At 36.9% G+C, this 14,556-nt stretch overlaps 1 protein-coding gene across 1 annotated transcript in view; it reads left to right on the forward strand.

Annotated features, from left to right (window-relative positions):
- The window catches only part of zbtb20 (zinc finger and BTB domain containing 20), a 33,706-nt gene extending 21,417 nt beyond the window's left edge, over nt 1-12,289 (forward strand). Inside the window, exon 4 of the mRNA XM_080867302.1 lies at nt 131-12,289. Coding sequence (XP_080723428.1) covers nt 131-666 — 536 coding nt within the window. The 3' untranslated portion in view covers nt 667-12,289. The remainder of the gene's footprint in view (nt 1-130) is intronic.
- The last annotated feature ends 2,267 nt before the right edge of the window (nt 12,290-14,556 follow it).

The raw sequence follows: 14,556 nt of genomic DNA on the forward strand, positions 1-14,556 counted from the left end.
TAATCATTTAAAATGTTTAGTAGTGATTTTTTGACACCCATCTTGTCCATATTCCTAACCTAATCCACAACTTTCTTCCCCCTTTTTCCCCCCACCCTCCTTAATGCTTTTGTCTTTCATGCACATCCAGGTGAGAAGCCTCATCAATGCAGCATCTGCTGGCGCTCTTTCTCCCTGAAGGATTACTTAATAAAACATATGGTGACACACACGGGGGTGCGGGCCTACCAGTGCAGCATCTGCAACAAGCGCTTCACCCAGAAGAGCTCTCTCAACGTCCACATGCGGCTGCACCGTGGAGAGAAGTCCTATGAGTGCTACATCTGCAAGAAGAAGTTCTCACACAAGACCCTGCTGGAGAGGCACATGGCCCTGCACAGCACAGCCAGCGCCATCACTGGGCTGTCAGGGAGTGCAGTTGCCCCGGGTCCTGTCTCCATTCCCATGCCTATGGCCGTCCCTGAGCCCGGAGCTGGAGTGGTTGCCCTCGCCATGCCAGTAAGTGGAGGTGCTGGAGTAGGGGCTGGGGTTGGAACAGGAGTGGGTGTAGCTGCAGAAGCGAGCTGCCAAGAAGGGACCACCTACGTATGCTCCGTCTGCCCTGCCAAGTTTGACCAAATGGAGCACTTCAATGACCACATGCGAATGCATGTCTCCGATGGATAAGTACAACTAGATAAACTTCTTTCAAAAAGAATGACAAATAAAATGGCACTAGATTTTCCTTTTCTTATTTTGAGGTATGAAGAGTAATGAGTATAGACACTGGCACATTAAGTTTCCCAAAAAAAAAAAAGATTTTTTTTTTCTGTTATTCTAAAAGAAAAAAAAAGATGGTGGCCTTAAGGCTTAGTAGTTTGATATTGATCTACTGGATGGATCCTAACTACAGGCCTCTAAATGTATGCTTTCCTAAAATACTGATTTATGTGTTGAACACTACCGAAAGGCCTACGAAAGAAACACATACACACAAACACACCTTTTGTGTCGACATGTCTGAATGAATATACCTGTTTGAACGTTCGTGCATTTGCATGTGTCTGTCTGTTTATCCAAGTGTGTGCGTGTGTGTGCGTTACCGTGTGTGTGTGTGTGTGTGTGTGTGTATGTGTGTGTGTGTGTGTACATTGCCATGAAATATCTATCATGGCAGTTGTGAACCCATATTGACCAGTTTGGAAACTTTAGATGTCCAAGCTTACTGTGGTATAATTTACAACAACAATAATAATAAGAAAAAAAAAAAACACCTGGGGTTGGGCTACATATTCCCTCTAAAAATACTGATGGTCACAAGATTGCCTTCTTATATGAAATAAAAAAAAAGGAGAGTAGTTAATTTGACACTGGGTTTTATTTATTCCTATTGTATTAAGGGATTATAATGCAGCCATTGTCAAGGTACCAATTTCAATCATTGTCCTGAAATGTAACACCCTCGTCAGCGGTGACGGGGGCAGATATTTCTCACATGCTTTATAATTATTGTCCATGCATTCTGATGGTAAAGATGACTAAATTACGGTGTGTTGATGAGACAGTATTTGAGCAAAAATCTGTTTCTTTTTTTCTGAAGTTTGGAGTTTAACTCATTTGCATACACTGCCACTAATATCTTCAAAAGACTGTTAAGGCTATTAGACCTCTTCCATGTCAAAACATAAGAAAAAAAGAAAGATTGTTTTTGCTGACGGTTTTTATTTAGCCTTTCACGCTCATAGTTTTGGCAGGTTGGAATATGCGACTAAACTCTCTCCTTCATAATTGCTGCTCCTCAACTTGCACCTGACTGTTATGGGATATAGATAAAAAAAAAACAAACCCAAACAAAACAAAGATTTGTCACTTCAACTATTGTTGTTATTAAGTAGCCGATGTGGTTTTAATTTGATAATTGAATTTGAATATCGGGGAGGGGTTAGGCTAGTTGTTGATTGAAACAGTGTTGTTTAGGAGTGGATCATTTAATTTGAATCAAATTTGAAATTAAAGGAAACGTCACCCCTGATCACAGAGCACCTGTATAACCCGTTTAATGATATTGCAAAGCTATTTCAGCAGATGGGAGCTAAATGCATTGCTTTTCATGTCCTAGCTCTCCCTGAAGGCTCAAATAGCGTGCAGTGTTTTGAAAGGAAATACAGTCTGAAAGCAAAACAAGTAGCTCCACTGACTGATTGCTATCACACTGTTTCATGGTATACCACAAGTTGCAAATGGACTTTGTAGACAATAGCATACATTCCTAATTTTTCTAAAACCTAGACAACAGCATGTACAGAATAGATTTGGAAGCTAGTGTGTGCAAGTTGTCATCCCTGCATCACATCACTTAAGGCTCATTTCTGATATTTCAATTTTTTTTTTTTTTTTTATTGCTTTTTAATCCAAAATAGGACACACACAGACACACGCACACATACACTCGGACACACACACACACACAGACGCACGCACGCAACTGCCTGCAACTGCAATCTGAAGGATTTGCTCATTTATGTGAGCAAACACTTTCGTAGTTGTATTATTAAAAGAATAACTAACTGCATACGGGGGTCTTAAAAAGACCCGCTGTCGATTTTAAAAAAAAAAGTGCTACTTTGCACATTTTCTTAAAATGCCTGTGCTTGATATTTAATCATTTTCCTTAAATGAACTATGATTTTCTTTTATTCAATTTCAAAGGAAAAAAACAACAACTTTTTTAAAAAAAATCTTGATAAGTGGACTGCATTATTTTCTTGCATATATGTTGCACTGCTTAAACCAATAAGTGCACTACTGTTAACAGAGATATTATAGTTTTAGAAAAGAGGATTTTTTTTTAAATCTAACATTTGGTTGTAGAGTTCACATGTAATAGAATAGCTTTGTTTCAATTTCTTCATTAAGTACTTCAGCGATTCTTGGCTTTTGTTATTGCTTGCAGTTACCTACAGTATATATACTTGTGCCGTGTTAATGCAAGCACCTGTTTTTATTTAAACCTGTACCATTATGTGTGCTCATCTATGTTTTAACCTTTGAATTCACTCTTCTATGGAGTCAGCTCCCTGTAACAGTTTTATTCAACTGCATTTCTTTAGTAAAAGAGCAGAATTTTCCTATGAGAAACATCCAAGCCAAACAACATTAACAGTGCAACAACAACAGTAATAATAAACAAACTCCCGTCCGACGCTGTTGGCGGAGGTAAAAAAATAATAATAACTATTATTATATTATTAATAATAAAACATTTATAAAGTGTGTGTGTGTAACATAAATGGTATGTGTCCTAGAACAACTTTTTTCTGTGGGGTTTAAAGGTGTAGGGGAGGTGATGGAATGCGGCTTCTTTGATATCTGTCCGTCAGTCGTACACAGTTGTGTCCCTTCCTTAGTGTCCGTATGTCTGTGAGTGTCTGTGTGGTATATAGCCTAATCAAAATGTTGATAAGTGGAATATCTGAACTGTAGGGCTTCCTTTGCAATATGCAGCGCAGGTACTATGAGAAGCAGCTCTCCAAACCTTTTGGGCTAATAAGGCACCTGTAACAGTTGTTCGGAGGATTTTACTCAAGCTTAGGTCAAGTACTGTTGACTTCACTGTACCAGATTGGAGAAGTTGTGTCAAGCATTTTTGATGCTAAATTTCATATAATTGCTACTAGATTTCACATCACTGCCGAGTCGGTTTCAGATGAAGTCAAGTGACGAACATGTGAGACCCGGTGATGTCGGGATTCTGGATTCTCCTGGTCTGAAACTGAAATAAAAATAAATCGGCCACACTTTAGAAATACACTGAAAAGCCGTGAGGTTGGTCCTCAGTAAAAGTAGCACATTATTTAACATTTGATTGGGCCCGTCTCTTATGGTGTGCATATAAGCCTAAACTACATGGTTCCTGTTTGTAGCTGTTGTTGCCAGGATGGCAATATTGCTGCATGCTAGTGCTATATTTGTCTCTACACAGCACGTGGAGGGTAATCTCATGCCTTAACAGACAATGCACTAAATAGAAATATGTAAGCAACTGCCGAGATCTCTTTCCAACAGTATTGCCACACGTATGGCGCACAGCTCATGATGTTGGTGTTTGTTGTCTGTTCAGTACCAAATAAACACTGCCAAACTAACATCATCACTTCTTTAACAGCAAAGGCAGAGACATTAATGAAATCGTTTCAGTGTAACGTGTGTATTCAGTAATCTAGCATTCCTTCATGGCACCGAAATTTTTACATATTTTGTGTAAACACGTATATCAAATGCACTATTGACTGTAGCTAGATGAGTACAACCAGCTTTGTGGTATCATTGGTCTAAATAGTAGGTTAAGTAGCTCGATGTTGGTTTTCTTTTTCTTTTCTCCTCCAAATATTTGATTTCACAAGTTCACTATCAATCGTTTCTCTCTATCACTTCTTTTGGAATAACAAAAGTAGCCAATCTCAACGTTATCTGGATGAGGGCTAAATAACTCGTCCCGTCGTCAGTTGACTTCTTGTATCATAAGGTGTTTGATAGCAGACCAGGCTCGGAAGGGGAAGCACCTTCTCTCCAGTGTGTCATAACGTGCTCAGAGCATACCCAGGCTTCCTCCCCCTCTGTCCCCTGTCGCATTGGCATCACACGCTCTTCACTGTCCATAGTTATATATTCCTTATACTGCTTCAGATACTCGTGGTGGTGCTTAATTCTCTTTTCTCAGTGTTGCAAAAAAAAACAAAAAAAAAACCCCAAGTCAAAAATTGTTGAAAAGTTGCAACATTATCCAGAAAAAAAAAGTCCTTATCTCAATCGTGCTTCTTCTAGTTGTTAGACTAGACTTTATGTTTGCAAAGTGTACGCATATTTTCCTGAACAAAACATATTGAAAAGTAGATACTAGTCTTGAGCCTGCAGCTGTTTGTATTGTGTTTCAGATATATTCCTGTTTATGTTTTGTTTATCGTAGTGTAGAGACACAGGGTCTACAGTACATTGTTGTCCTTCTTGCAGTAAGTTTAATTCATTGTTATACTTCTTTATTTCGGAGTTCCTTCTGCTTTTTTCTGGTGGTCATAGTGGTGTTGTTTATACATACATAGCTTCGCGCGACTGAATAAAGAATAGTCGGTTATTTTTCACAGTGTATTATATATATATGCATATACGCTTTGCATTTAGTTGAAAACAAGGAAATGGAAGATAGTAATGGTGAGGGTGATACTGAGTAAGGAACAGGTTCATTTTATTCTGATAAGCATGTGTCTGTCTTCCTGTTTGTCTTTAAGTCTGTCTCCACACATTTTAAGCCAGATTTATTTTATTTAGGCGCGAAGAAAGTCACAAAAGTAGAAAACACATGAACGCATTCATATAATACTTAACAGCTTTTTTATTTTTTTCGTTGCTTTTTTCGTCCTTCTACAGTACACATAAGAATGAAATAGATAACTTCTTACAAATAAACTATATATATTTTAAGTATCACCATCTCCACACAGATAAAGAATACATTTTCAGATAGTTTGATAAAATTGCAGCTAGAATATACAATACCTTGTGTGATATAGGGAGTACGCCTATCAAGTGCCTATCAGTACATACAGCAACTATACAGAATATTCATAGTTTTTCTCTCCTACGTTGCACAAATACAGAATATACACAGTGGACTAATGAAAAATAGACTATTTATACTATTACTGCTAAAAACCTGGTGGTTGTGAGTGCATAAGAGAACCCTTTAAATACCTGAAATGTTCTATTCATATACAGTAAAGACTACATCAGCTAGTTTTATTTTTTAAACATACATGTATACAGTTTGGAGGATGAAAAGATTTAAAATGCAATCACGCACGCCTTTGATTGGTTGGTTTAGATGGCAGTTGGAAATTAAAATATGAAATCCTAATACTGGATAGCCATTTTGTTTTCCTGTCACATTGCTCTCTGTCATAGATGAGGCTTTTTTTTTTCCAGTTTTTCACATTTGCAAACAAGCCATATACTGTACTGTACTGTATGTTTGGGGAGAAAGGGCAGTGGCATTTTGTGAACAGCAGGGGGAGCCACACATCAGCCAGAAGAGGTGAAGTTTAAACGAACAAAACAAAAACAAGTAGAATCGTTGAATATTTTTGATTCTCTTTGTTGGTCATTATGGCCGTTGCGTTTTTTCATATTACAATAACATCTGTGGGAATGCCACTAGTTGCCTCCTCTGAGACTACATGAATGAAATGGTTTGCAGTCTGTAGGATCTGAAAGCTGCTTTAAGGTTCTTAGTTGGCTCCAAAGTACACTGTGCGCAAATCACACCAGGCGTGCTTTGACCTTGATGGCAGGCCCGTCCAAATGCAAGCCAATGCCCAATTTCCCCACAATGATCATTAAAGTTTTATCTTATCTTACAGCCTTGTTATTTATTGGATTTGGAATCGTAAAGGGCAAGCAACGAGCAATGTGGTTAAAAAAAAAAGAGAAAAGAAAATGGTTATTAAACATTAGACTGGCCGGTTTTTATCACCGCAATTTGGAAATAAAAAGTGGGATGCCAAATTGAAAGTTTTGGCTACAGATAAACAGCTCTTCCCTGAACAGCAGTCTTTAGGTGCTTGGATGAACAAAAACTAAGAGAGAAATACGGCAGAATGAAAAACCACAAATCAAGTTTCAGGACCGAGTGGCTCTGAGATAAAAGGTTTTGTGATGGCTTATTATTTTGTCCCCTGTGGACTAATTACCACAGTTTTCTCTCTAACCTTCTCCAGCCTAGTTACGGTGCCAAATTTGGGGAGGATGAGGGGAGACTTTAAATTATAAGAGTAAGAGGGAAGCAGACAAATATAAAGAAGAAGAAAAAAATCTTCATTTTTTTTCTTAAATGCAAAACCTTTTATAACATTAAATGCAGCATGCCAAAAGAAAGTGATTGCCTTTATTTTGAATCTTTGAATCCTCCATAATGCATAGTTTTCAATTAAATTAGGAGAAAACAGCTATGATTAACAAATATACACTTAGTTTCATAGACATTTACTGTTAAAAGGAAGCATCACAAATATAGGCAATGTGATATAGCTAGTCCCTGTCATTCAACCGTCACACTATGACATCCTCAGAAACAGTTCTGTTTGAAATTTAAGGGTTTTGCAGACATAATGAAGCAGCTGTTCAGATTTTCAAGTAGACACAGCTATACTAAGCTATTACAATATCTAGATTATATTTACTATTCTCCGAACATGCAGTTATTACTCTACCCCAGATGTGTTGTTTTAGAAATAAAACACCATCTTCAGGTAACTACCATCGAACAGTCCAAATAAAGCATGCAGTCCTGTCTACACAGCTTTTTTTTTTTTTTCAGTGGAGGAGTACTTTGTTATCGAGTCCCTGGATAACACGCATTCAGTATCTTTTCTTTATCACACTGATGAGGGGACTTGGACTCTGAAGAGCTGAGCCTCTTTGTATTCTCAGTCACTCAAGTCTTTTTGGCTTAGTTCAGCTGGATGAGACGATTAGGTTAAAGGTGTGCAGCAGCGTCAACTAAAAACATGCATTCCTGTTCAGAGCAGCACATTCCAACTCAAACCAAACATTAAGGAGAATTCCCAGCACTTAATCGTTTTTACAAACCTGTGTGGTAGCAGACTTGCTTATCACAAGTTTAGCAAAAATTTACATTTCCCTAAAAATTATCCCATTTCGTTTTTTTTTTTAATTTCTTAAATTTTTTTTTAGATCTCATCTCGACATTTATTTCAAACTTTGCCATGAGATCACAAACCCTTATAAGCTCTGACCACAGCTAACGCTTGTGCGGACTGGTTTTATAGACAACATATACACTATGCTATCGTTCTGCCTCTCTCTCTGTGTAGGTCACTCTTTAATAGTGCAGAGACATTAGAAAAAGTCGAGGTTCCTCGCCATGACGTTGGCCGTGGTCTCGGCCAACTCGTGGTCTGCCATCACTGAAGACTTAGATGAAAAATTTCAGCACTAGCACTGTGTCTTCATAAAACGGGCAGGTTGGGGGTAATTAGCAAAACGGGGCCATGGTAATCATTAGAAGTTAAATAAAACAAACAAACAAACCAAAGAAAAGGTTAGGACAATTTTAAGTTTTTGAAAAAATGAATATTTCTTTATAATGTGTGTGGGGTTCCTACAATTGGGCTAGATTGCCACCGTTATTATTATTATTACTATTATTAATATTAATATGATTGATTTTCTTTGTTTTTAATCTCATGGCAGGGTGCTTGTGAAAATGCGTATACGTTATGTCACTTGTTTATAGTTTTGTGGTTGTGTTAATTTGCCTATTGTAGACCAAAATAGATTTTCTTTTTTTAAAAATAAGAAATGCAACAAAACATAAAAATGAATCTGACACAATAGCTGTGATGTAAACTATTGCATGTTAAAACATGTATAAGATTGTAAATGTTGCATTGTTCCTCTGGCAAAACATAATAATCATTGGTTACGTCTTCTATACACACATTTAGCAAATCGGTGTACACTTTCACCTTCACATTGGATTGTGTTTAATATATTTAAGGCTGTCCCTAGTAACTAATCTGACATTGTAACTTAAGAGTACATTCAGCCATTTATACTTGAGATGGACCAAGATGTTAAGTTTGCACATATTTGTAAGTTGTTTATTAAGCCAAAAAAAAAAAAAAAAAAAATGGAAAAAAAAATTATACACAACTTTAAGTCTCAGCAACTCAAATCTAGTTTAGGTGCTCGTCACCTATTAACAAATCGACCTTAATGTTCGCTGAAAGAAAGGCAACAAAGCCGGTTGTCACTGCGCAACAAAAGTAAATTCAAACCAAACTGTACGATGGATTTCAACATCGCGACGTGATTAGGTATTATTTATCAAAGTGATTCAAAAAAAGAGTATATTTTTGTAATAGCGAATGTAAATCATTTGGCAACAATTAGTTTTATAACTATGAGGTCCAAATCTGGGTAAAATCTGCTGTATTTGTTCATCCTGTGTATTCAAAATAGAAAATTGAATTACTGTAATTCAGGCAGGGTTTTTTTTTTTTTTTTTTTTTTAAATCAAAACCCGGGCCGAAGATATTAACATTTAAAATCCAAAATTACACGCACCCTTTTTAAAAAGCAGCTTAGGTTTGATTTTGATTTTTCTTCTTCTTCCATCGTGCTTTCAGGCTTTTTGCTGCCATATCATGTACCTAGATGCTTTTGTAAACATGCACATGAGTTGAAATTTGAGATGTGGTTATAAATATGTGTATATTTTGTCAGGCTTTTTTTTTTTTTGCCTATGTCAGCTTTTGATTTTGACTATTTCCCTTCATAAAAAAAGAAAAAAAAGACATCTCTTATATAGTTATGAACTTGGCAGAAGTGGAGCTGTTGTAGTAAAGTTAGTTAACATCACAACTAAGCAACCCTGAAATATATGCTGCAGTAATGTGTTCAGTTTGTTTTTGATAATTTATGCTCCAAGTTGGTTTGTATGTTGTTATTATTGTTGTTATGAAACAAGCTTGTATGAAATGTATTGACTGCTGTTTTGAAATAGGGGATAAAGTTTTTTCTTTTCTTTTTTCTTTTTTTAAATGTATGTGCAAGGATGTTTTTATAATATGATTTGTCAAACACTGGACTGGAGTGAGTTTTCCAACATTTCCAAGTTGAGAGATGTATTTGACAGACATAACTGCACAGGCAACACCCGTTAGCACCGATGTGAGCTGACAGACAAAGCACACCCTCCCCCCGCTGTACACGGGAGGGTGAGTAACATGGCCGCCATCCTCCCGATCAAAATAGGAGTTATTTGGATAGAAGGAGTTACCATATTTCCTTTTGTGCTGGTTAATTGCATTCAGTAGGTGATGGGTTATATATAAAAATATATATATATATTTAATAGGAACTATTTATTAGGGATGTCCTTCAAAATTGTTGTTATGGCATAGACTGGTGACAGATTTGTTTTTCTTTTCTGGAAAAGAAAATTCATAAAGGGATACCACTTCACAGCTAAGTAGTTGTCAGAATCACCCGATATGTTCTTTCTAGAGCAGATTTAACAGTTGCCTCTCATTACACCTACCACCACTTCTCAAACCAGATAAGAGATTTGCACTAGACTGATTTTGGTCTTATTCTATCAAAAGCAATATAATTCACACGACACATATTTGAACCATAGTATGGGACGCTTGTCCTCACCATGGGAATGCTGAGTAAATGGTGATATTTGACGTGTTTTACTTTGTTTTGTTTTTTTTGTATTCAAAGGTACAGAATTGGTTTTTTAAATGCACATGACATCCATATATTGCTGTTTGTAGCAGGGTTCTTTTTTTTCTCCCCTCGCCCCTTTTTCCTTCTTCTTCTTCTTCTTTTTTTTATGTTAAATTTACCCAGCAGTACCCTGAGTATTAGTGTCCAGATTTGAGGGGCATTAAAACTGTTGTTTCCTCCTGTGATTGTTTTGGACAAATCAAGCAGCTCTTACAGATCCGAAGTGAGAGTAGGGATGTTATGAGGGATGGAATCGTTCACCACGAGTCAGTCGTCTTCATCACACAAGCCAACATGTTTAGAAATAAACACAAATGCCAAAAGAGAAACCCAGCTGTCCGCCGTCGTGCACACCTTTCCCTTAAAAACTTTGAGTGATATTTTTCTGGGATGTTCCAGAAAAAAAAAATGCTTTAAAACGAAACAATAATGAAAAAACGAAAATCCAAAATGCATCTTTTTTTTTTTTTGTTCTTCTTTTCGTCAATGAACGCACCATCATTGGCTGCTTATGTAGAGAAGCCACCAAAATGTATCATACGTCATTTTCAATTAGGGTCATTTACCGGCAGCATTAGCGATCGGCCCGAACGTCACTATATTTTTCTGATAAATAAGTGTAAATTTTTCAAAAATTCACAAAGAGCAAAACGTCACCATTTTATCTGGATGTAGTAGCTTTCCTGTTTTCACCGCTTTGTGGTGTTGTTGAAAGATGTTGCGGTTTGTCTAAATTTGTTGCGTGTTAGAGGAAGCATAAGTATGTGCCTTCTTGTAATCTCCTTGGTGAGCTTGTTATTATTGAGAAGCTGAAGCCAGCCAATTGTGTTTGCACTAAAACCAAATTGCTTTTTGTGATGTAGACTATTTAAGCAAGCTTGTTGCGTCACTTTAACCGTACAGTATGCATGAGGGTGAAATTGGTAAGTCTAGGGCTAGAGCTCTCATCTGTTGACCTGTAAACCAGTGCAGCTTAGAGGATCTTGTGAATATATCTTGGCTTAGTTTCGCATTTAGTTTTCAAATTCCATCTCCTTACTCATCCAGTTTTTCACGACAGTTAAAGGTAAAACGAAACAAAAACAGAAAAAACAACACAAAAAAAAAAAATCAAATAACACATACCATTTTACCGATACAATACAGCTTTTACTTTCACATGCCACAGTTAGAGTTACACAACTGCAGAAGAGATTTTCATTTTTCTGAATCCATGGGAACGCATGAGTATACGAGGTCGCCTCGAGACTATTGGTCAAATTCATTTAGGTCGTTTTTGAAGACTTGTATTTATTGCATATTTCGTTGACATCTAAGAAAGGCCTACATCATGCTTTTGAGTCTTACAAATGCACCTTATTCATGTCAGTCCATGTGGGGTAAAAAAGGAAAAAAAAAAAAAGGCTGGCAGTGTAATATCTCTGATTTTAGCACCTTACTACACAGCATGTTTTCACTTTATGCCAGTTTAACTATTCTTCCATATGTATGATTTCAAAAATAAATCTCATTCTTTGTGAAATTGTTTCATGGGATGTGCCAAAGTTTGGAGGCGATCTCCCAAGTGTTTATGCTTATCATATTTTTTTTCTCCTCCTCCTTCAGTTATAGCAAGGGTATGTCAGAACTTTCCTATAACAGTGTGTGGAATCAATTTATCTCAGCAAACAGTATCATTACTTGCCATTTTACAATAAGCCCTGTATTTCACATATATTTACCAGTGATGTGTATTTGTTATTATAAAGAAAATAGCCGTAAAAGCTTCATTATGTTACATAATATTGTGACTTTTTTCGAAAAACTGTGAAGACTTATCTTGCATATACTTTATACAGAAGTATTAAGCCTTAATACAAAAGACTAAAAAAAGTGTGGAAGAATAAACTGATTGTTGCTAAGTAAGGATGATTTTTGTAAATGTTACCAGCACTTTTTTTGTAATTTTCACTCTCTGAGGTATTGTACAAGTTCAAGCTGTTTGTGAAGTTTGATTATGAAGGAATAAAAACTAGTACTTTCCTGTACTTCACAGAAAGTCTTGTTGCTGTTTTCTTTTTGTGCTCTTTTATCTTTTGTCTTTGGATCAATGAATGCCTGTGTAGTAATAATAATGATAATAATAATAGGACTCACATTTCCCAACTGCGCTGCCGCAAAGTACTAACATCCAGTTAATCCTTAAAACCAGATAAAAATATAGATGAAATGCTCGGAGTCAATTTATTCGAATAAATTACCCGTCGTAGCTAAAATTAAGCTCATAAATAATATTAGCCTGGTGTGTTGTGGTGCGTGTTGATTCCAAACACAGTTGGAAGTGACGAGATAATGAACAACAGGCTGGAATGTATCCCAGAATGCACTGTGCAGGAGGCAGGGAACACCCCGGACAAGCTGTCAGTTGGTTACAAATCTAACAATGATTAATAAACAGTCGCAGTCGTACTTCACACCTACAGACAATTCAAGAGTACAGTCCACTTGACTCACAAGTGTTTAGACTGTGGGAGGAAACTGGCACGACCAATGTGGAAAGAGCTAGAGATGATTTCAGCAGGAACCAAAGAGCAGGTGTGTCCTGTTGTTAGGTGTGCGTTTTTACCCCCGAGCTGCTGCAAAGTACAGCACGTGGCTGCGCAAGGCCGCAGATGATTCTCAGATATGGCCATATCAAACGTGGTTTGCGCTGGGGCTTTTTACACTGATTAACATACTGTGTGTGTGGACGGAGAACAACCCGAGCAAGATCAATACGAGCTTTTATTGATATTCAGATTAGAGCTATGTGCTGTAAACAGTGCTCCTTATTTCCACAAGCAAAGTTAAAGAAAAAACAAATGTCAACCATGCGCTTCAATAATACTCATTAACAGATTAGCAGATGTCTAAAGAATGGATAATATGACAGGTGTGATTTGGCAAAAACATTACCCAGCAAGAGCAGACAGGGAGAAGGCAAAGAAGATAATGTGTACTGTATGCATTTTATTCAGATGCATACGTTATTGGTGTTTATGACTGCAAATTAAACTTGTGTAGGACAAACATAGCTCTACTGCCTTGGCAAATCATTCCCTTTCTTTATATGGCTACACCCACGCTCTCAGTACAAACAGGAAAGTGATTTGCCGGTTTTTTAATTCATATTTCCAAACGATTTAGAGGTGAATCTCTCGTCAAAGCAAAGTAAAATGCAAAGGGTTTCATTTAAATTGATGTAAGACACTGAGCAAACAGTTCTGTATCTGTCCACTTTATTAGCAACTTTATAAACACTTTAACATTTGTCATTTTAAATGCACTGGACAAATATTCTTCCTTTACTTTGTCAGGCTCTCGGTGCTTTATTGTAAGGTGTATTACTTTTTTTTCTTTTTTACAATGTAATAGAGGAACAACAACATTTAAGTTACAGTGTTACAGTACAGGCTACAGTTACACAGCATCACTCTGGAATGCATCAACACCTCTTTAACCTTCTGAAACGAGTTATACAGGCAGCAGGTTTCGCTGTATTGAAGTAATAAGTTCAACATAGCAAACACTGCCTGGCTGTTTGTGATGATTGTTTATCTCGGTTGGGTCAGGGTGAGCCTTTGTTTTGTTGTCATAATATTCTGATAAGATTTAAAGCCTGTTTGAGCTTTAGACACTCCTCATTAAGAAACTCTCAGTGGGAGCAGTTTAGCAGAGCTGATCTAGTTTCACGCTGTATGCAACTGGCGCCCCCTGCTGTCCACATTCAGTATCTCGGGTTAAGTAGACCGAAACCAGATTGTATATTGAAACTTGTGTGTAAGGGCCTCTTAATCGCTGCTTTATCTTTAATCTGACTTTTCATTAGGCTTAAAAAAAGAAAAAAAAGCCATGCCATTTTTTTACATACCTGCCAAGTTTACCTTAAACTCTCTCTCTCTCATAATTTATATATCTATATAATCAAATTACACCTATGTTAATTTACACTATGTCATATAGGCTTTATTACTTATGAAAAATGTAGAAAGTATGTAGGAAGTATTTCTCCCATAACACTCTGCCTGGCTACAGATATGACTAATAAAGCAAGTGTTCACCTAGCCAGTCATTTGCAGCTCACTTAACATGCACCACACCTTATAATCATGTTTGCTATTTAGGTTGACAAAGCAAAACCAAACTTCTTACATCGCCAAAGCAACTTGTGATGGATGTGAGAATAGATTTGAATTCAGTTGGTGTCTTGGATGCGTGGTAGTCATTCTGTTCTTCTAAATTTAAGAG

Source organism: Rhamphochromis sp. 'chilingali' (assembly GCF_963969265.1).
Source record: "Rhamphochromis sp. 'chilingali' genome assembly, chromosome: 19".
Taxonomy (NCBI): Eukaryota; Metazoa; Chordata; class Actinopteri; order Cichliformes; family Cichlidae; genus Rhamphochromis; species Rhamphochromis sp. 'chilingali'.